At 40.3% G+C, this 24,332-nt stretch overlaps 2 protein-coding genes across 2 annotated transcripts in view; one reads left to right on the plus strand and one right to left on the minus strand.

The window, feature by feature from the left end:
* The window catches only part of LOC149321258 (transmembrane prolyl 4-hydroxylase-like), a 34,532-nt gene that overhangs the window by 6,956 nt on the left and 3,244 nt on the right, over positions 1-24,332 (minus strand). The window contains exons 3-6 of the mRNA XM_089518462.1: positions 8,521-8,711; positions 5,885-5,981; positions 1,120-1,282; positions 123-308 (exon numbers count right to left, since the gene is read on the minus strand). Coding sequence (XP_089374588.1) covers positions 123-308; positions 1,120-1,282; positions 5,885-5,981; positions 8,521-8,711 — 637 coding nt within the window. The remainder of the gene's footprint in view (positions 1-122; positions 309-1,119; positions 1,283-5,884; positions 5,982-8,520; positions 8,712-24,332) is intronic.
* On the plus strand, positions 14,378-22,907 carry LOC149321259 (secreted frizzled-related protein 5-like). The gene is made up of 4 exons (XM_089498987.1): positions 14,378-14,676; positions 18,789-18,958; positions 20,399-20,485; positions 22,493-22,907. Exons 1-4 carry the CDS (start codon positions 14,378-14,380, stop codon positions 22,804-22,806), a joined length of 870 nt encoding a protein of 289 aa, XP_089355113.1. The 3' UTR covers positions 22,807-22,907.

Consider the following 24,332-nt stretch of genomic DNA (forward strand, 5'->3'; position numbering starts at 1 on the left):
AAATGCATTTAACAGCAAATATTTACTCCAGTGAAATATTATGGGATTTTTATGTAACATGGAGCACAGGGAGAAGAATAAAACAGAAAGAAACTAATTTTCTCTTCCCATACTAGACTCACCGGCATGAAGTCTCAAATGGAGCAGTTTCATTGGCAACCAGTTTGGTGTGGGTGCAGGCAGTCTCAGGGAACACTGGTCCACTGTCCATATGAGCATGGTAGTGCCCTCCCTGGTCATACCGTACCACCTGCAGTGGTTCACTGTGCTCCACGATCTCTGGGGGCAGACGGGTTAAATGAATCACCCTGAAGAAGGAGAAGGAGAGCTGTTCCAACAAACTTAATGACATTTCCACAAATATGCTCACCATGTAAGAATAGCAAACACTCTAATCACCTTCTAAACTATCTAAAAACAAACAAAACAAAACCAGGTAAAAGGAATTGGCGAACTCAGGTTACAATCCTAAACACACCGACTAGGGAAGAAGTCTCACTGAACTCAGTCTGACTTTTGAGTAAATACATGGGCCTGTGCTGTCAATTCTGCAAAAGGTTCCCATTAGTGCTAATGGTAGTTTACCTCCTGGGAAAGATAGTAGCTTTGAACAGTAGGAAGGGCGAGGAGAGAAGAATATTTTTATTGGGATTTTAGTGGAGGTGAGAAGGGTAAAAAAAATTCTCACAGTGCTGACTAGATCCCCTTTTGCTCTTTTTAAAGTAAAAAGAAGACATGATACATGCATCTAATCTATCATCTACTGCAGTCACAAATTAACCTTGCAGAGTTAGCTTGCACTGCTATGTATCCTTTAGTGGGAGAGGAATGAGCAAGAACACTTAAAAGGGTTCTTAAGAAAAACAAATAAATAGAACAATAAAGTAAGTCATGGCAAACTTATTAGTAACCATATTCTTTTAATATCTTCAAAAGAGCAGTGTAGAAATACAAAAAATTAATCAACAACAGATGATTTATAATATAGGTCATTTTTAAATCAGTTGAGTACTTTGTAACAGATAATAAAACTGAGCAGCATTCTTTTGAAGCTGCAATTAATGATCTTTGCTTCCATTAGATATTACTGGGATATCCGTATCCCCAGAGAACAGTTACCTTTGTCGTATGGAGCGCATTACTTGATGTGCCCCCTCGCCCTGATACAGCCATGTGTGCTGGCTATTCCGGACCAAGTCACTCATCTTCACTTTTTGGCTTCCCATATACTTATGGAAGTCCCGGATGTTCAGTTGCTTAAACTCTTCCAAACTTAGAACGCCTGACAAAATGAAAAGAAAAGAAAACGGTATGGACAGCTCCATTTTAGGCAACAAGCAGCTGTTTGTAAGAACATTGCAACTGAGCTGAAGTAGCCAACCGTCAGGTATATATGCCAATTTAAGCATTGGACACAGATGTGATACCTTCTCAAACCTTAGCAGCTGCCCTGTAGATACAAGGAAGGGACCAAGGGGAAATTAGTCTTTCCTGTCTACAACAAAAAACAAGTGCCATAAGAAAATGTTAAGAAATTAAAAGAACAGTCCAAGTAAAATAAAGATCTAGAGGTGAAGGCAAAAACAGAAACAAAAAACCCACACAGAGAGAAAAGACTCCTTTTAGAGCCGTTGTGGTGTGTGTGTGTTAAGACTAGGACTCTGAGAAACCAGGGTCTGAATACCAGCTTAGTCATGGAAATCTGCTGGGTGACTTTGGGCAAGTCATGCTCTTTCTACCTAAGATGAAGGCAATGGCAAATCTCCTGTGAATAATTCTTGCCAAGAAAACATCATGTCAGGATCACCCAGAAGTTGGGGTCTACCTGAAGGCACACAAAAGCAAACATCAAACTGTAATTTGTACAGTACCCAACACATAAATTAGTGGAAAGGTTCTTGTCCCACCCCTTGGAATCTCATCTCAGTCTTTATCTGGGGATTGGAGGAAGTACACCTATTTCCCTGTCAGAGCCGTAGAAGGTTCTGAACTGCAATGTCTGTTGGAAGTAAGATATCCTGGCTTTACGAAGGCAAAGGTGTTTTCCTTCTATTGGAACAGAAGTCTAGTGATAAAATACTCAACAGAAATGTTACAATGAAGAAAATATTTGGGGGAAGAATTGCTGGGTAGGATTCTTTTCCCTGGGAAAATTGATGAGTTAACTCATACCAGCACATCTCATTTTGTCTCAGTCATTTTGTTGTTGTAAAATGCCTTCAAGTCAACCTCAACCCATAGTGACCCTATGTATGAGAGACCTCCAAATCATCCTATTCTCAAACGCCCTGCTCAGCTCCTGTAGATTCATGGTCGTGGCTTCTCTTGACTGAATCTATCCATCTGGAATGTAGTCTCCCTCTTTTCCTACTGCCCTCCACTTTACCAAGCATTATTGTATTTTCTAGTGAGTCCTTTCTTGTCATGATATGGTCAAAATACAACAACTTCAGTTTAGTCATCTTTGCTTCCATGGAGAGTTTGGACCTGATTTGCTCTAGGAGTCATCCATTGATCTTTTTAGTGGTCTACAGTATTCTCAGAACAATTCTCCAGCACCACATCTCAAATGAGTTTTTTTTCCTTGTTCGCTTTCTTAACTGTCCAGCTCTCACAACCTTACATAGAAATGGGAAAGAATAATGGCATGGGCAATCCTAACATTAGTATTTAATTATATATCTTTATACTTCAGGATCTTGCCTAGTTTGTGACAGCTTGACAACTACTTCACCATCTGCCACCTATTCTATGACGGAGTGACAACTCTCAAATCTCTTAAAACCCCTTTACACTGTGTGCCACTGTGACACCAATTATGTAGACACCAATACTACTGTCTTTCTAGGTGACACTAAGTATGTGTGGAAACCATTGAACTCGGATCTCTCACAAATGATTTCACACTAGAACTCACTTCAACTGCCAGCAATCTAGAGGTTTAAAATTCCAACAGCTTGACACCAATTGTCAACTGATAATTACGCACTCACTATCTTAAGTGTCCTAAATAATAAAAGGGTTTTTTCCCTTTTTGGTAGTGTTTTAATTATGTTTGCTGGTGTGTGGATGATGTTATCCATAAACACACTTCAGGAAACTACTTGTTTAAACAAAGGAACAAGTTTTATTTATAAGTAAGGCTGAATACAGTATCTCCCTTGTAGGATGTTATTCAAGCTTGATATGGTGTATAAATTGCTTCAATAGTTACAAAATTTAACGGTTTCTTTCACTTGACCTTATGAATGTTCCCTTATAATCTTAGTTTCCACAGAACCTTTATCTAGCTTCTGTATCTCTTAACCCTTCCGGTTATCTGTTATACCAACAACCACTCTAACTGAACTTCCTCAGTTCCCTAATAGTTAAATCATCTGTTCTCCAAATGATTTTAATAATCTCCACCGCCTCCTAGTGGCTTATATATCCTGCAGGATATTAACTCATACACTTTAACTCTGGACTCCTCTGGTTCCTAACTTGGGTAACCAAACCCCTAACTGCACCTCACAGCAGACCTCCTCAGCTGCTATCCCCTCAGGGTACAATGACAGACTCCCCTAACACACGGCTCTGCCTCTATTTATACTCGCTCCTGGGAGAAGCCCCTACCTTTTCTAGCTTCACCCCCATTGCCTGTTCTCATCTTTCTAAACTGCCTGTGTTCCCCAGGTAGTTCCTTCCCAGCTGCCCTTCCAGGCTTTCTTGTCCTCAGTCATTAGGGCCCGAACAGACAGGCCAAAATATAGCTGCTTTGGGTCACTTTGGAGGTATGCTATTTAAATGACACACACATCTTAAGAGGCCAGAAGCTGCACCAAAGTTGCGCTTTAGTCCTTAGGACTGGAGTGTGGCTTTGGCATGGCTTCTGGCCTCTTAAGACGCATGCAGCATTTAAATAGCATACCTCCAAAGTGACCTGGAGCAGCTTTATTTTGGCCTGTTTGTTTGAGCCCATTAGATACCCAACATTTAAAACTTTAACCAAAGTTAAGAGACAGCATTAGACTGAGAGCAAGGATGTGTGAAAATTGGAGGAACATGAACAATTTAAGATATGCAGATGACACTATACTACTAGCAGAAAATAATGACTACAGATCATAGAGCTGGAAGAGACCTCAAGGGCTATCCAGTCCAACCCCTTGCCATGCAGGAATATGCAATCAAAGCCCTTCCGACAGATGGCCATCCAGCCTCTGTTTAAAAAATCCCTGAAGTCCAGGTGACATGCACATTTTCTATTCCATAATCATCCTACAGGACAGCTAAAACTGAGTTTTAAAAACAAACATAAACAAAGTGCCATTCTAGATATTAGATGTTATGAAAAATGTCATGCACACAGGAAACAGTAGAACAGCAGCACTAGTCACAGTTAATCATGAAGTGAAAAGGAAAGGACCAAACTCTGAAGAGAGGTCAAATTAGGACAGTCATGACTATTGTTTATTTCCAGTGCATGCTCGCATCTCTTATTCCTTTATCAGCTTCAAACCCCCATCATCTATCACTATATCCAGGATACGAGTCTTGGCTTTCTTCCTGCCACACCACTAACAATGAAATCAGGCCTTGGGAAGGGAGGCCACCCTGGACATCCCTAACAAGGCACTGAGACCTTAATTGAAGTTCTTTAGTTTACTGATGTTTACAGTGCTGGAAACACTATGAACAGCGCATCCTCCCCAGCCTCTGCCAAAGACGTCATAAGCTAAAAGGGCACCAGGGCATGGTTTTACCCACCGGATTTGGAGCCTCGCTCTCCATTCACCAAAATATTGTTTCCCACTCTAATGCAGCCTCTCAATGGCTGTGCAGATCATCAGGCAAGCTGGCAGCGTGGGTGCACACTTTGCCAGTTTACTTAATTTGATTAGGAAATTGAGAAGCATTCAACTGAATTCATTCTAATTAGAAGAGGGGAGGTCACAGTGTACATCCGGGCCAGCAGGAGCTCTTGGGAGGCCTGCATGATGGTTGAAACCTTGTGGAACCTATGTAGCCTCCAGCATGAAGTTGAGGGGATAATCAGACTGAGGAGACTACCTCTGTATCCAACCACTCCTCTAATACTACAGTGCGCCCGCGCCATATGTGGGCATGCCATACACGGCCTTGAGCATACGCACTCAAGCCGCGGCGCGTGCGCGGGGCGGCGCGTCCCATTCAATTGAATGGGCGTGTGCGCCTGTTGCGCCCTGTGCGCGCCTGCGCCGCCGCACATGAGCCCCATTGTTTCCAATGGGGCTCGAGCATAGGCGGAATTCACCTTACGTGGAGGGATCCGGAACGGATCCCCCGTGTAAGGCGAGGACGGACTGTAATGGCCAGAGCAGAGTAATAAGGAAACTAGGATAGGATCGCTTTCAAAATAATGGTTCCTGGGATGTCATTAACATTTAATTCACATTAAATATTGCTGCAAACCCGTGGACTCACTAGATTTAGAGCAAATGTTAAGACCAATGGCAGGGGGTGAGGAGCAGACTACATCTTCAGACAATCCTTTACAATTGAAGCTCAAGAAATATATCCTTTGGTGCACACACTATAGAGACATCATCACTGGCTGTGTAGTTGCTCAGCATGCCTCATGCTGTTACTAATTTTGGAACCTTTCCATTTGCTGGATTACAAAAGGCTCAGATCTGCTTGGGTGGGGAAGGGAGCAACAGTACACAGTATGAGAAAGCAGCATTTTCTCTGTTTTTTTGTGGGTTTTTCGGGCTTTGTGACTTCTTTCTCTGAAGATGCCAGCCACAGATGCTGGCGAAACGTCAAGAAGAAAATTTTCTAGAACATGGCCACATAGCCCGAAAAACCCATGGATGCCGGCTATGAAAGCCTTTGACTTCACACAGCATTCTCTCTATCTCACCATTGCCATCTGGGTCTGCTTTCACAGCAGTATACATCTCCCGGATGCTCTCAGGTGTCATCCACCGGCCATTTCCCAGACGGGTGTGTGTCAACACCTGAAAATACAAATACATCAGCTTCTAGAAAGACGACTGACTCAAACTGGAGTGAAAGTTATGTAGGCTCTCTGATATTTTTGGACTATACTGTAATGTCCAATAGTGCCAACCAGCATAGCCAATGGTGAGGAAAACTGGGAGTTATACTTCAGTAATATTGGGAAGGGGGGTGGAGGGAGGCACACAATTCCCACCCTTGAGCTAGAATATGAAAAAAAAGTAGCATGTATTTGCAGACAAATGCTGTACCTGAAGAATCCTGAACACAAAGGAAGCAGGTGATTTATCCAAGATCATGTAAACAAGCAGCTTAAATTTACATTTGAACTCTAGAATGTATTCTGTCATTATTAATCACAACTAGGCAGCAAAATACAAATGGATGCATGTTCATCCCCTTTTGTGACACTCAGCGATCTTTCACTGAGTACATTAACTGAAACAGTTAACATTTATAGTCTGTCAACAATGCACAACATTCTCTGAAGAAAGTCTCTATCTTGAAAATTCTTCTTGGATTAAAAAATCACAGACAGTTTTATATCAAGCAGTGGACCGCTGTAGACCTTTGTTTGGTATTATTTTCTGTTGTTTCAATGTGTGTTTCATATCTCTTTGATTAGAATTGTGTATAATATTGTGCTTTTATGTATGTTTTTCCTATGATTATAGATGGAAGTAATTAAGCCCTTTCAAAATCTTTTTTTAAACAAATAAAAATGTGTGCTTGCATATATCCTGAAATCAACAAATTCAGAATGCATGTTCACTTCCGCAGAGTGAACGGACCAAAGAGAGAACTTTTAAGTTGCCTCTAGAAATCTCTTGCAGCAGAATTTGTTTCTTACATTCAATAAGGGTTATCAGGTGGTGAAATAAGTGTAATAAACAGGTCTGTGTGAATCAGCCCTTTGGGATTTCAGCAGCAAACACAAATAGTTCAGGTCATGTAATAAAGTGTATTACATTGTTGTGTATAAGACTGAAGGCAACACTCAACTTTTTATATCAGGAGCGGGCAACTGCAGCAGGTCTGAGGGGCAATTTTCTATCCCTGGGACTTTTCAAACAGACTCTTAACCTGCCCCCTCAGTTAACCCAGAAGTGGCCAAAGGTCTAGTTCTGGGTTTGAAAAACAAGTATTTTTATGTTGAACAGTGCAGTAACTCCTGCATCATAGTTGAAAGCTGAACTGGAACTCCTAAAAGTTTCAAGAGAGGCAATTCACCCTCATTTGCACCAGAAAAAAAGGTGTTGTGGGGAGTCAGGAGGGGTCAAGAGTAAAAAATTACACTAGGTCAATTCGTTTTGATAGAAAACCTTTCTCCTTTGGGCCCTTATTCTTTATGGAGAGTTGTCCTCAAAGGTACTATATATTAGACTGAATGCACAGTTGTGTAAAACTGATTCTGCACAATTAGGTTAAAGGCATTTATACCCCCCCAATCCCAATCCCATCCAGTCCAACCCTCTGCCATGCAGGAACACACAATCAAAGCACCCCCGATAGATGGCCATCCAGCCTGTTTAAAAACCTCCAAAGAGGGAGACTCCACCACTCTCCGAGGCAGCCTAATCCACTGCTGAACAGCTTTATCAGGAGGTTCTTCCTAATGTTGAGGTGGAATCTCTTTTCCTCTAGTTTGAATCCATTGCTCTGAGTCTTACTCTCTGGAGCAGCAGAAAACAAGTTTGCTCTATCCTCAATATGACACCCCTTCGAATACTTACACAGGGCTATCATATCACCTCTTAACCATCTCTTCTCCAGGCTAAACACATCTATCTCCCTAAGTCTCTCCTCACAAGGGATGGTTTCCAGATCCATCACCATTCTAGTTGCCCTCCTCTGGACATGCTCCAGCTTGTCCACATCTTTTTTTAATTGTGGTGCCCAGAACTGGACACAGTACTCCAGGTACGGCCTGACCAAAGCAGAATAGAGTGGCACTATTACTTCCCTTGATCTAGACACTATACAGTGGAGCCTCCTCATACGCTGCCTTTTTATAGGCGGCTTTGAGCATAGGCACTCAAAGCCGCCGGCACACGCGGGGCGGAAGGGGCGGCGCATCCCATTCAATTGAATGGGTGCGCGCACCTGTTGCGCCTTGTGCGCCGCCGCGCACGAGCCCCATTGGAAACAATGGGGCTCGAGCGTAGGCGGATTTTTTTATACGCGGAGGGATCCGGAACGGATCCCTCGCGTATAATAAGGTTCCACTGTACTTCTATCGACGCAGCATAGAATTGTATTGGCTTTTTTATCTGCCATATCACATTGTTAACTCATATTCAACTTGTGGTATACTAGGAATCCTAGATCCCTTTCACATGTCGTCTTGCTAAGCCAGGTGTCCTCCATCCTATATCTAATGTACAAAGATATATCTAACATGATACAAATGTTTTTGATGTTCTCCTTGCAACAGTGCCAGAGAAAGCCTAAAGCTCTCTTACGTTGTTCTCACATCACTAAATTATACTGTAACGTTTCATATAGTCTTTATCTCTCCATATAGCCCTTCCTGAATACCTCTTTTAGCTGCAATTGTCCATCTTGATTGTGATCTAGTAGATTAAAAATATCCATCTGGCTGATATCTATCATTTCCATAGCTTCTTCATAGTCTTCTGTGGGCAAAATCTGGCTTTTCTGCAGTCCTTTCAGTTGAGCCAGGTGGATAATTAATTTACATTCTTCTTCACTCAGGAAGTCTGGAATTTCTACCAAGAGAAGGGAAAAAACACCAAAAAATGAGCATTCCTTTCAAAAGGTGAATAAGAAGGAACACATGTGTCTTTGCTGCTCAGTTCAGGCATGACTGTTTGGGCCGAGCATTCTGTCCTTTGAATCTTTTTTCCCCGTTCATTGATCCCCAATTATTAATCCTGAACCAACATGAGTTCTCCTTTATATCCTAAGTGAAGAAGGCTGAATTAATGTTGATCAACGAACAAAGAAAAAATCCAGAATGTGACAGCTGAGATCCTGTCTTATTTTCCTAGCGTGTTTTACTTTGAGACATCACACATGGCATACAGAAGCCTGGCATTCATTCTTGATGATTCCACATCAAGAATTGATATTTTCGCTTTAACCAAAGCACCGAGCATCAAAATTAAAGAAATAAGAGTTCTACCAAGGGTTCTCTCTGACCATCACCCAATATTACTCACACTACACAAACAAAGGAAAAATTACACATGGACATTGGCTGGCTAACAAATTAAAAATGGGGGGGGGGGGGAGAAAAAGTTGAGCCCAGAAATAAGAAAAGAGGAAAAGATCTTGTTAGACAAGGAAGCAATAAAAAAGGTATGTTATGATTTTTATAGAGAACTATTCCCAAAGTCACAAAGCAATAACAAAAAAAATTAAATGTGCCAATTACAACAGTGGAAATTAAGCAAGCAATTCAAAATCTTAAACTACATACTAAAGACCCCCGGCCCAGATGGCTTAATAGCATCCTTTTACAAAGAGCTGCAAGATGAGCTCACTCCACTTTTACATGAGATCCTGAATGAAGATTTAACAAATCACAGGGCCTTAAAGAAAACTATTTTAAGCTGTTCCACAGATGGTATCTTACCCCAGTTAAACTAAATAAAATGTATAAGGAAGCTGATCCAATATGATGGAAATGCAACGAAACAGAAGGATCTTTTTTCATTTATGGTGGAGTTGCCTCATAATAAAAAAATACTGGAAAGCAATACACTTAGCAATGTCACAAATAATAGGGAAATACATCCTTACACGACCAGAACTGTTTTTGCTTAACATGACCCCAACCTTAGAAACCTTGCTAAATACTGGAAAGGAAAGAAAACACCTTCAATTGAAGAATGGTCAATTAAACTGATGGATATGACTGAATTAGATAAATTTACCTGTAGCTTAAACAACTATTCTTTAACTGATGTAGGAAAAAAGTGATTACTGGTGATAAAATACTGCAATAAGAATTGGCAAGATTTGATCATATAGGCCTGTTACAGACAGCCAAAATAAAGCTGCTTCGAGTCACAGTGGAGGTATGATGTTTCAATGATGCATGCGTCCTAAGAGTCCAGAAGTCACACCAAAGCCATGCTCCAGACTGGAGTGTGGCTTTGGTGTGACTTCTGGACTCTTAGGACGCATGCATCATTGAAACACCATACCTCCATTGTGACTCGAAGCAGCTTTATTTTGGCTGTCTGTAACAGACCATAGTGCCTTGCCAAGAAATGGGAAACTGTCAAATATAAAACGACTTTAAACTTTCTCTCTTCTACCACTCTTTCTTTTTTTTAATTTTCACAATTCTTGCTAAGCAGACGGGCTGAGAACAGCTTAAAGAACGGTTGTGATAGGATGACGTATGCAGTAACGAAAGGTAGAAAGCACTATAAGAGTCAGGAGGATGTATTAGGATTACCCATAAATTGTGAAGAACATTGGTACTTTTGTAAGGTTAAAACTATGTAATAGAACAATAATTAACAAGTACATATATATTATGATATCTGTTTTTAGTTTATTCATTTTTAATATGTTATAAATAAATAAGTAAAAAAGAAGCCTATCATCCAGAGTGTAGCTACTGGGAGGGAAAATGAAGGCATCCTCCCCTTAAAAAAAAACAACAAAACACCTAACTGCCCCTGCCATGAATTTTTCTTTCATTCCCTAAATTTCTAGCCTTGCAGAGAATGTGACATTAAAAACTGTTAACATCTAAAACTCACATATTTGTTGTGTGTTACATTTTCATGGTAATTTTGCCTGCATTTTTGATTTTGATGCCTAAACTGCATTTCTAAATTCTCAACTGAAGCTTTAAGTTACTGTACTATAATGTATGCAGATGACACCATAATACTAACAGAAAACCTCACAGACCTGGAACACCTACTAAGGAAGACCAAAGAAGAAAGTGCAAAAGCAGGCTTAAGAAAACAAAAATAATGACCACCGAGGATCTTCACAATTTCAAGCTAGACAATGAAGAAATAGAAATAGTAAAAGAATTCCCATACTTGGGATCAAACATTGATAGAAAAGAGTCAGAAATCAGAAATCAGAAGAAGATTAAGAATGGGGAGGGTGGCTATGAAAGAACTAGAAAAGATTCTAAAATGCAAAGATATACAACTGAGCACAAAATGTATAATCATACAAGCCATTGTATTCCCTATTACAGTACCATGTATGGATGTGAGAGCTGGACAGTTAAGAAAGATGATAGGAAGAAAATCAATTCGTTTGAGATGTGGTTCTGGAGAAGAGTGCTGAGGATCCCATGGACAGCTAAAAGGACAAACAAATGGGTCCTAGAGCAATCGAACTGGAAACCTTCCTGGAAGCCAAGATGATCAAACTGAGGCTGTCGTACTTTGGACACATCATGAGAAGGCATGAACCATTGGAAAAGACAATAACGCTGAGAGAGGAAGGTCACATGCTAGATGTATGGACTCTATTAAGGAGGTCAGGGGTGTGGGGTTGCAGGAATTACGCAAAGCAGTAGAGGACAAAAGGTCTTGGAGATGTCTCATTCATAGTCGCCATAAGTAGAGATCGACTAGAGGGCAATAAACAACAACTGTAATGCCAGAAATGGGGGGACTGAAGAAAAATTTCATCGGGGTACAGTTCTTGCTAGGGGGAATCCCCTCACATACAACTGCATTCCTGTTGGTGTCTATGACTGGTTCTTGAAACTGGGGATAGGAAAGGATGATGAATGCCCTTAATGTCAGTGATGTCTACTGTTGATGTGCTCTAATGATGAAACAATGATCTGATGACATTTGTAGCAGGATTTCAAGTCCCAGGAGCCCACTTTTCCACATTTGGGAGCCCACATTTGTTACAACAGCTTTGCTTGCTGTCAGAAGTGCTGATTTTGACCTATAATGCCCTATATGGCTCAAGTCCAGGTCAGTTATTTGAAGGATTGTATTCTCTCTTACAAACCTGCCTGTGCTTTGAGATCTGCTGGGGAGGTTCTTCTCTTTGTCCTGCCATCCTCACAGGTACATCAGGTGGGAACACAAAAGAGGGACTTCTCAGTGGCTGCCCCAGGTGCTGGAATTCTCTTCCCAGGGAAATTAGACTGGCACCCTCCCTACTTTTGTTTTGCAGTTTTAAAGCTGAGTTGAAGACGATTTTGTTTAGGGAGGCATTCCATATTACTGATTGCTAATATGCCACGATGCCTATGTGCTCATTTTATTTTTGCTATATTGTTTTAGAGATGTTTTTATTTTGTAATATTGATGTTTTAGACCATACGCCATATGGCAGATTTTATTATTTTATTTTATCTTGATTCCTATCATGTAAAGCACTGTGCAAACTTTACAGCGCTCTATAAATAAATGAAGACTTTTCAGTTTTCACAGTCATTGATCAGTTGACTGCAAAAAGCTCATTTCACCCAAACAATGCACTGGATCTTGCAGATTGTTGTGTTGGTGTGTGCATGTGTACGTGTTTAATGATGTATGTTTTTTAATCCTTTTAATTGTTTATCTCTTTTCAATTTTTGTATATTGTGAATTTATAACAATATGTTTTTTAATTTGTTGTAAGCTGCTTTGAGTCCCAAACTGGAAAAAGGTAGGATGGAACAACACCATTACCACCTTTTCTCTAGTCCCTAAAATAACTGTTTTTGGTTAGGTGTGCAAAAAGTGAATACAGTCAAGTTCTCCAGGAGGGACTGAACTTCTTGTCTCTTCCTTCTCAACTCAAGTGTTGATTGAGCCACTGGAAGTTGCTGATATCAGTCTGTGTTAGCGGCTATCCTTCTTATACTGTATGTCCTGGTTGAACTTTTTGGTTCAACCTTCCAGGTTGGGCCTTGACTCTTGGCCAAAGAGGGCTATGTCCATTCTTTGCAAACATTCTGGCCAGGGAACTATGTATGTGACAATGAAGTGTGGGGCCTCATTCCTCCTCACTGTGCATGCTGCTCCAAACTAGCTCATGGCTGTGATGAGCAAAAGGTTATTGGAACATCTGCCTCAAGATATGGCTCTGGCCTGGCAGTGCTGCTTCACTGAAGCATGAGAAACACAGACTGATTAATTAACTGTGGATGCAACAATTTCCTTTTGCATTTTTTTGGGTGCTGTGAAGCAGCATAATGTTCTGAGGGCTTATAACCATTGATATGGATTCATTCACTCCCTCCATGTGTTGGTATTTGGGCCTTATCACTGTGTAGACCCCACAGTCTAGCACAATTTCCCTGCATGCTGGGGGAGTGTCTGACATTTCCACACCATTTTGGAATTTTCTGTACTGTGTTTTTGCACATCCTGATAAAAACTCTTATCCAGAGCATAGAAAGTTACTTTTAAACATAATCACCACATGTAACTAATAATTTGTAATGAGTTACATCGAAGACCTGAGTTAAAATCAATAATCGAGAAAGGGCAAGAAAAACTGCAAAATTTTCCCAGACCCATAGGAAGCAGAAAAGCAGAAAGCACAATGGCTATGTAAATCCCTGACAGAGAATGTATTCTATTACAAGAAGTCTATAATCCTCTTAGAAGGCTCTTTTCCTCAGCTACCCACAGCTATTAGTCAACAGCACAAAACAAATTAACAAGGAACCAACCCAAGGAGCAATGCCCCCCGCCATGACTTGACATGGTCTACATTTAAAAACCGCAGTGAGGTGACAATAAATGTTTTCGACAATTATCTGAGAATAGAAGGATCCACTCCTATCACAGGACCTCACTTAATGCCAAAATAGTACGTACACCACTATCCACAATTAATTTCCTGTGGCGTGGTTACACGATAGAAAATGATGCCAACTCCATCCTGTGTGTCAACAATGACCTCCATGGAGCCCTATCCAAATCAGGGAATCTTCCAAAATAGTTAACACTCAGAATACAGGGCTGACACACCCCATTGCCTCTGTAACAATGGCTGGAGCTAAACAAATGTGTCTTAATTAACTTTGTGATTGCTTTGCCACAAAACACAAAAGAGAGGAAAACAGGGGTGTTTATAAAATAAGGACTAATCCTTGGGCCCAAGCAATGCTTAAACAATGATTCAACCCAAAATCCAAGATAGTGGTGTGGGGAGGACCATTCAAGCTGATTTTGCTGCCCTCATTTCAACACCTGCTAGTCAAAATCCAAACAGTTGGGGGCTACTGGCCAAGACAAAAAACAACAGTGGCCCAACAGCTTAATAAAAATGCATTCATACAGAGGTGGCCTCTCTGCTATAATAAACGAACCCCCTAAAGACAGTCTCAGTCTAGGTTGCCTTTGGAAAGGCAGGATTTAATCTCTCCCATTTTGCTGGAGAGGGGTTTTGCTGAGTTTAGAGAATCCAGGAAAACTGTTATCACTGACATCCCACAATGAAACACATACAACAGCAGTTTTTACCACTTTTGGGATATCTGCTTATCTGGGACTTTCTGGGAGTTTTTGGAAGCTACCGAAGAAGCTCTTCCAGATGCACCCACATTCCAAGAAGCATGGCTTTGTGTTACGACATTGGGTACACTGAGATGAGACTCCCCAACCTGCTGGACCATGAGACCATGGCTGAAGCAATCCAGCAGTCTACTAGCTGGCTGCCCTTGCTAGCCAGAGAGTGCCATCCAGATGCAAGGATCTTCCTCTGCTCCCTCTTTGCCCCGATCTGCCTGGACAGGTAAAGATACTTTCTTCATTTTACTGCCAAGTAAAGCTTTGTGTAGTTTACTTCTGTTTGCTGCCTCCCTCTTCAACCCCAACCCCACTATCTACCTTTGAAGTGTCTGCATAGAAATTCTGTCTATCATTTTCTCCAACTTGGAAATTTCTCAGTGCAACCTTCTCTGACCTTAAACCATAAAAATGTCTTGGATTACAACTTTCATTATCCCCAACCATCATAGGGATGACTATGCTAGCAAAGATGGTGGCAACTATAGCTCGAACATATCTCGAAAGTTCTAGGTTGAGGAAGTCTTTGTTGCTTGGTGTTGTGTGCCTTCAAGTCATTTCCAACTAATAGCGCCCCTATCATGGGGGTTTCTTTGCATGTTTCATCCAAGGGGGTTGGCCACAGCCATCCTCCTAGGCTGAGAGTTACTTGCCCAAGGTCACCCAGTGAGTTTCCATGGCTTACCTAACCAAAACAACAACAACAAGCAGGCCAAAATCTAGAATGTGACAGATTGTTTTCCTAGCAACACAGTTTTTGTACAAGTAAACTTAAATCAGCTTTGGTTTAAAAGTCTCTTATGAAAATGTAAAACTAATCTTGAGTACATTCCATATTTGCATTATTTTACACAAAAAGAACAATATAACCAAAAGAGCATAAAAGCTATTGTGAAACAGACAAATATTTTAGACTTTGAAATTCTTGCCTGCCCTATTCTGTCTCTGTAGAAGTGATCAGACAAGCTGATGATTTAACTGATGCTCCCATAAATTTTCACAATTTACCTTAAGGCTTCAGAGATTTTATGAAGCAAGAATGTCAGAACATAGGAAGAGTTGTAGTGCATCAGACTAAAGATTCTCATTGCCCAGTGGCCAGCCATTTGTCTACAGGAAGGCCACAAACAGGAGATGAACATATCTGATATGTTTTTAGCTTATTTAAAATATTTTATTGTTTTAACTTGTTTAACCTGTTGTTTGTATGCTGCCCTGAGATCTTTTTGCTAGAGAGTGGAGTAAAAATATTTCAATAAACAGACAAACTCAGAAATAATAGCACCTTCCCACATGTGTACCCCTAATAATGAGAAGCATATTGCCTTTGGTACTAAAGGTAATATACAGCCTCAATGACTAACAATCATCAATGCCTTCATTCAATATGAATTTGTCTAATACCTTTTGAATGCCACCCACATTGATGATTATTACACTCCCTGGAAACAAAACCCACAATTTAACTTCGCACTATATTAAGTATTTCCTTTTTATCTATTTCTTTCTTTCTATTACATTTTATCTGTTTTATTTTTACCACTAAACTTCAATGTTCAGTTGCTCCTGGGTTGTAGTTTTGTGAGAGGCGGACTATCCTCTATTATCCCCCTCCCTTGCAAGCTGTGTGTGTGCATGTGCACATGTTCCTTCAAATTACCTGTTCTTAGGGCAACCCCATGAATTTCATAGGATTTTCTTAGGCAATGAATATTATGGGGTGCTTTTGCCATTTCCTCTTTCTGAAATATATACCCTACAGCATTTGATATTCACTGACGGTCTCCCATTCAAGTACTAACCAGAGTTGATCCTACCACTCCCAAGCTAGTAAGCCCCAAATGCTGCAGCATTTCCTCACAGAGTTGTTCCAGCCCCTGGGTCATTTTACTTGCCCTTTTCTAGAACCTTTTCTAGTTCTAAAGAAAATGTTCTCTGCTTGCACAAATGGCTCCACTCTGCTCAAAACTAAAGGGGATTCAGGTAATTAAGTCAAGTCAGCTTTTGGCAAATACAAGACACAGACAATTATTTCAAATCAGATTATACCAATAAACTATCTCATAAATTAAAAAATGTGTTTGTAATAAGTAGGTCCAAAAGCTCAGTGAAAACAAAGAAAGCCAATTGGGGGGGGTGTAACTCTATGACTGAGAATATGGTCTGCATGCACTGCCAGTCAATTTAAACAATACTGAACTAGATGTACCTATGGTCTGACTCAGTATATGAAGGCAACTTCCTGCTTACTCATCACTTCCATCTTGTGACATCCTCAGAGTTATTTCTATAATTCACCTGTGTTCACTGGATCAAACCCCATTTGTTGTTGGAGCTGTTGATAAAAGAAATTTATGCTTTTAAAAGTCTGCTTTGAATTGTGCACTAACACTCAACTGCAAATCACCTATTTTACATGTAGTTTTCATGTTCAAACCCAAGCATTCAGATAGGACTGGGAAAGAGACCTTTTTGAAACCCTGCATACCCTTGCCAGATGGACCAGTTATCTGACTCAGTGTAAATGGAGGCTTGGAAAAAACTCTGTAATACTTCTGTCACCCTAGAACAAAGAAAAACAGAGCAGAAACATATATTATGAACGCAGAATCTGGACATCACTGGAAGGAAGGGAATTCAGGAATAATATTATATTAGACTACTAAAGCATATGCATGATAGCAGAACACATAGAGAAAGAACTAACTCTATTGAGTTGGGCAAATTCCCGCTGTCCAGGAGTCAGTTTTCCGCTGCCAAACTTTAACAGCTTTTAAAATGCAAGGGAACCCCCCCCCCCAAAAAAAAACTGAAACAGGAACTGGCCAAATATCCAGTTCTGTTCTTTTTTGTAGGTTGTAGGTTGTGTGGTGTTTTGTAGGTTGTGTGGTGTTTTTTGGCTGCTTCTTGTTAGTTTTAGAAAATAACCTTACTGGGGAGATGCTTCTTGGGAGTTTTAAAAAAGGTTATAGGGGGGATGGGCCACATAGGGATTTTCACTTTATTCTGCATTTGAAATACTCTTCAAATATGTGTGTGCATTTTCTTTAAAGTCACCTGTCAACAGTTTTGCTAGTTCCTTACTCTGAAATATAGCCTACACCACCAGATATTTGTTGGTAGTCTTCCATCCAAGTACCAACCATGGCTGTTCCTACTTAACTTCCATCATAAGACAGGACATGGTGCCTTTAGGGTAGTTAGGCCCTTATTCTAAGATACATGACCCTTAATTTAAGTATGACACTATCTGATAAATCTGAGTATTGCAGTTCAGTATGTTTGGTACAAAAAGAAACACAGCAAGATGTTCTGTTCCAGAACATTAAGGATTCAATTATCCTTAGCAAACATTGTTTTGGCATAACTAACTACATTTATCAAAGAAGGGGCTGTGTTAGTTACCAGTATATGTGTGTGTGTGTTGGCTGGGCAACTTCTTCAAACTAAACATATCTGCAAGACTTTAATTCACAAGGGTGTACATATAAGCCTACATTTTTACTGCATCCTTTTACCACAAATTTATAGTTTCAAGTGGCGATTACAGGCACCCTAACACAAAAAATATTTGGAAAATACAAGGGCAACCCTCTGGCTTTTTACTACTCTTCATACACCTTCAGATGTATCAGTAAAGACTAATAACCTGAACATACCTTCTTGGCTACATGAGTTACAAGATACCAGAGGCAGGATGGCCATTTGTCGGGGGTACTTTGTGTGTCCTTGCATGGCAGGAAGTTGCACTGGATGGCCCTTGTGATGTCCTCTGACTTTAGGATTCTATGATCTGTGATCATTATTTTACTGAGATCCCAATCCAGCACAGTGACAACACATGCTTCACTGGTCAAGAAAATAATGGTAAACTGGGAGAAAGGGGGCAGTCAAAATGCACCCCATCTATTAGAATCATTTTCTGAATGCAAGTGTGGCATAGCGGTTTGAATGTTGAACTATGACCCTGGAGACCAGGGTTCAATTCCCAGCTTGGTAATGAAACCCACTAGGTGACCTTGGGCAAGTCACATGCTCTCAGCCTCAGGAGAAGGAAATGACAAACTTCTTCTGAACAAATCTAGCCAAGAAAACCCTGTGATAGGTTCGCTTTAGGGTTGCCAGAAATTACTTGAAGGCAAACAACAAATTGGTCAGTTTTCTTTCCCCAATCAATGCTTCACAGCTGAAACTCAAATACTATAACTAATACAAATAATAAAGTGATTTATATATGGATGTTTAAAAATACTCTATAACCATAATCAAAGTAGTGGGTTAATTCCAGGCACATGTTCCTTAGGTTTTTAACTGAGTCAGTCTTCTTTCTTGTTCCAGGCTCATCTATCCCTGCCGCAGCCTGTGTGAAGCTGTCAGGAGCAGCTGTGCTCCAGTCATGGCTTGCTATGGCTATCCTTGGCCTGAAATCCTGAACTGTAACAAATTTCCTGAAGACCATGAGCTGTGCATCGCCTCTATCACAGATGAAACCACCTCAAGCAAGAGAAGTATGGCATTTTGCTATCTGTACTTGCCAAATCATACCCTCCCCTTCTTTGTTGTTGTGTGCCTTCAAGTCATTTCTGGCTTATGGTGACCCTAAGATGACCTGATCACAGGGTTTTCTTAGCAAGATTTGTTTAAAGAGGGTTTGCTCCTGCTTTCCACGATGGCTGAGAGAACATGGCAGTCCAAGGGGTGCCCTAGCTCATCACGCTCCACAAATCTGCTCCTTGGTCCCTGTGAAGCTGTGAAGTTTTGGTAAGAAGTCTGCTATAGCAAGGCATATGAGATTAGGGAAGAGCCATTATTTGTTTGTGAATGATAACACCCTAAAATCCGGTGAGCAAAGTGTGGCCTACAGTCCATCTATACCTATAGTTTTTTGTGGGTTTTTCGGGCTATGTGGCCATGTTCTAGAAGAGTTTCTTCCTGACGTTTTGCCAGCATCTGTGGCTGGCATCTTCAGAGAAGCAGACATTCAGCCATTACAATTTTAAATGTGCCTTTTTGGTCTTACTGTAACCTGTGGAGGGCCTTAGAGTTATAAATTGCCCTGTGGACCTTTTGAAATTGCCCACTCCTGCCCTAAGATTTTAATATCAAAGCTGAATGGAGCTCTCCCCTCTAAACTCACTGTAGTACTGGAAACAAAAAATTTCCAGTGTACTTCATCCTATAAAATCTGCAAAGGACTGCAGGAATACACAGCTAAAGCACCCTTGAGGCATTCCTGTCCAATTTTTGCTGAAAGACTTCCAATGAAGGTGGGTCCTTATCTTGTTGAATTGATAGAAACATAGGGAAGTATTGATTATACTGCCAATATGGAACAGGAAGCAGATTCCAGGAGCATATTTCTGAAGCTTCTGAGGGAAAAGGATGTGAAATGGCACATATCATGAGGGAAGATGGGAGTTAAACAAAATCAACCTCAACAATAAAGGAAATGTGGTTTTCCTATTGCTATGCTTCAAGAAAAAAAGGCACCAACTATCAGCAGCCTTTACACTTCTTTAGGTCAGTGCATCTGAACCTAATCAGATGTGGAGATCCCAGCAATCTCACTCTTCCTATGTGCCAGGAATAGATACACTATTTATATCCATTGGCTATAACTTTTTCTTCCTTTTCTGGGAACTTGCCAAGGACAGGCAGCCAACGGCTCATCCACCGCACTGTTCCACACATCACTAGGTTGAGCAGCACTGCTCCAGCTTAACATATCCAGGGGTAGCAGCACAAACCATACAGTAAAAAATAACATCCAAAATCCACAAAGCAGTGATACCTTTATTGGATCAATCAAAAAGCACAAAATACATGTAGCAAGCTTTTTGGCTGGCCAAATAAAGGTATCACTGTTTTGTGGATTTGGGATATTGTACTTTGCTTAAGGTAAGTTACCCACAAAAGAAACCTATATAACTGTGTGCATGTTCCAACAGTGCCCCGAGCCAGCTGCAGGGACTGTGAACTTGAAGAACCCAGCTCTGCCAAGGAAATCCTGGAAAACCTTTGCACCTGTGATTTTGGTAAGTAAACAACTGCTCCCACCACTTTAACCACTCAACCAGCTATAAAGTTTTCTCCCCGTCTCAACAAGCAATGAATAGCCGTATTTTCTGATGTTTTGTCTCTTTAAATATTGGCAAATACCAAGTGTGTGTGTGTGTGTGTGTGTGTGTGTGTGTGTGTGTGCTGGATAGAGGCTTAAGTTTTTGATCCCATGTCACTTTCCTAATGTATATCACCGTAAGCTATTTCCTGTATTAGGAAAAACACAGGAAATTTCTTGGGTAATACATTATGCATATATGCTTTCCTTAAGGAGACAAATAACAGATGGTGAAGGAATCTTCACTAGGAAAGGGGAATTAACCTTTGAGCCACAACCTCAACACAGACTACTCTCTTCCTACCTCTGCTATTTTCCAAAATGTAAAGAAATTGGAGATCTGACCACAGTTCTCAATCATCTCATTTATTATAATTCCAAAGGATACAAACATTTAACTATGGCACAAAACAAAGAGAGCAATAAAATAAACTTTGTGTGTTGACTTAAGGTTGGTAGTTGTCTTTTCCAATTTGCAAACAGTTGTATATTTTTATAACAAAGACTACTCTGGCACATATTTATTCTTCAAAAGCTTTCACTGATTCCAAGCAAGGGATATCAAAGACAAAAGGGAGACTGTTAATTGATTTAAACACAGGGACTTAAAAGTGTCCTAAGCCAGGTAGAAAAATAGGCACTTCAGTAACTTATTTCCTCTACTGAGTTATGATTGTTTCATATGCAGGAAAAAAAAGACTTAATTCCACGCAAAAGGTCTATGGCAGTTGGATGTACCAGTAGAAGGCTTCTCATGTCTCTTAGAATTTCATAAAGATACCTAAACTATTGTTTATTTGTTTTTGCAAGCCTCATATATAAATCTTTCCTAAATTAGGGGCAAAACATACCGCCCCAAAGGGGTGGCTTCAAGCTGCCCCTTCTGAAGCCAGATTGGGGTCGCAGCAACCGCATACTGCAGCCCCAATCCACCTTTTTGCAAAGACCCACTCCTTTTTTGGGATGGCAAAAAAGCTGGCATTTCCAACCTGCTGTGGCCGGAAGCTGGCTTTAATATTTTCAACCAATAGCTAATTAACTCTAAGTGGTTTGGGTGGGCAATATATTAATAACTTAATAAATGCTAATACTGTAGTATAATAAGTTGTAATATAAGCAAATTTATATGTTTATAATAAAATAAACAAATATTAACCCAATGTTACATATTTTTACCTGATTTATACCTATTTTTAACTCACCTGTTAAAGATTCTATTAAATTATATCCACTTCTTCTTGGGCCATGTCCCCTTTAGGTGTTTGGCCATCAATAGTAATTAGTCAATTGGGACAAAAAAAAATCTCCCCATCCTTTGAAAGTTGCCCACCCCTGCTGTTTAGTTTTTAAAATAAAGGCCATCTGCTCCCTGGGAAAAGTAAAAAAAAAGTAAAAGATTACTTACTTTAGAGATGGGAGAAAAAAAAAAAGATCTGACTATTACAGGAGATTGCCAGATAATTTTCAGTACATTGGCAAGGTTTGATTCCCTTTCTTAAAACAACAGTAGAAACAAAATGACAACTGCACCCTCAGCATACAAACTTATACTGCTGAAATAAAGTTTAAGGTAATCATAAGTGGATATCTGTGGATGGATTATGACTACCATTCTGTTCTGGTACTCAAAACTAATCCCACAATGCTGAAAGGAACACTGGTTCTTACCTGTGAGATGTTCGTTTTCAGTGATGTAGGTGGAAATATCCTATTTCGGAGCAAGAGATGGAATCAACCCACGTTATAGGATGTTTCCACCTCCATCGCTGGAAAATCTTTAATTCTTTTATTGCGTATCTTGGTGCTGGCTGCTCTCAGGGTTCTAGTTTAAAAATAAAAAAGGAGATCCAAAAGTTTTAAGTTGGCCCACCACTGACATATCCCACTGGCAGTCTGTGATTTCTCTCACATGTATTTGTTTTAGCTGTGAAGATAAGAATTTCTAGGAAAAACAAGACCTCCACTATTGCTGACTTTGAGCTTGATTCTAAACTGGAAGTACTGAAGCACGGCCCTCTCCTCAAGACTGAAACTCATTCCAAACTCCAGCAGTGGCTCAACCTAGATGCTACCTGTGTGCACAACATTATGAGAGGCACAAACTCAGGGGTATACGTAATCAGCGGTGAAATGCAGAATGGCAAAATTGTGGTGCACAAAGCCTATGCATGGCACAAGAAGAACCGAAATCTACAGACTGCTGCGCGGCGATGGAAACATTACAAGTGCAAGGTCTGAACTGCTTTAGACCCCGGTATAAAATCTAATCCCAGTGATAGAAAACTGCTCCCCTACAGTTACCTAGAACTGTTTGGATTTGTTTGTTTTTTAATCCAAAACCTGAGGCAAGCAACTGTATATAATGTATACTTGCTGTAGGGTTAAAAAAAGAAAAGAAATGAAAGCAGACAGACTCAGACACCATTGCACTAAGAAAGCTGTTTTCAAACTGTATGAGGAATCTTGGTATTCCCTGGGAGTGTTCACATATTCCTCAACAAAAAGAACAATAGCAATAGAAAAGTTTCCTTCCTCTCAATATACAGTATAGCAGCAGTAAACATTAGAAATGTAATGGGGACACTTTATGTTCCCATGAGGCAATACTGAAATCCAAGAAACCAATTTCTTCATTATGATCCCAGCACACTTCTCAGAATTCTCTGCAGTATGCTGGTTTTACAAATGTGCACAACCTGTATGGAAAAGATTCCATAAAAGTAGAAGGTTTGGAAACCATAGCACTAAGAAAAGGATGGAAAAGCCTAATTCAGGAGGAAATAAATTGTTGGTTACTGTTTCTAGGACTGCAGGCATGACTAGAAAGCTAATTCTATTGCACAGAAACTTGAGAAACTGTAAGAACACACTTTTATACAAATGAGCCCGATAATGTCTTATCATCCACAACCCATTTCCTGATTACACCTTTCCCTGCATGTTCTATTTCTGCAGCTTTCTTCAGTTTTATTTTATAATTTTACGCAAACACATATATACTCTTTTTTGAACTCACAAATTATGAATACTATGTATTTAGAAACCAACAAAAGCAGTGTGTGTTCCTTTAAAATTCTTGTTGAATTAATACAATGATGGGCATCAAAGCAGCCTATAGACAGCACAGGCCTGTTTTATAAAGCCCAAGACATTTTCACTGTCCTCCTCCCTTCCCTGCTACTTCAATCACAGAAGTAGGTGCTTTGCTTGGCAGTCATGCTTTATGATGTGCAGCAACGCTCAAGCACCTTCCTACACCACAGAGAGCCTCTAAATTTTGGCAGCATCTCCAGTAGTGCCACACCTGATAGCAGTGTGGTTCTACTTGTATTGCAGGAGGTCCAGTGAAGCCCACTGAGCACAGGAGGTTGTCCACATAGATATTAAAATAATGTAACAAGAGAGCTGTCTAGTTTCTTGCTGTACTTTCCTTTTGAATAAAAAATGGCTAACCATTTATAGCATATGTATTATAAATATGTTAAAAAAATACAAAAACCCTCCCCTCTATGCCACATTAATGTGCTCGCCAGGAATTCCTGAATGTCATTTTGTCTGTCTGTCTGTCTATCAAAACAATGCTTCATTGAACAATGTACCCAGGGCAGATGGGATCAATAATGGTCAACATTGTCACAATCTTAACTTGTGACTGCATTAACCCATAGGGACAAATATTTTAGTGAAGACAGAATTTCCAAGGTAACTTCTTATTAACGTATGCTTACCAGCCCACTCTGCATGTTTTCCTCATGATATAACCT

This window comes from Sceloporus occidentalis, unplaced genomic scaffold (genome assembly GCF_023333645.1).
Source record: "Sceloporus occidentalis isolate IW3139 unplaced genomic scaffold, rSceOcc1.0.p SCAF_1, whole genome shotgun sequence".
Taxonomy (NCBI): Eukaryota; Metazoa; Chordata; class Lepidosauria; order Squamata; family Phrynosomatidae; genus Sceloporus; species Sceloporus occidentalis.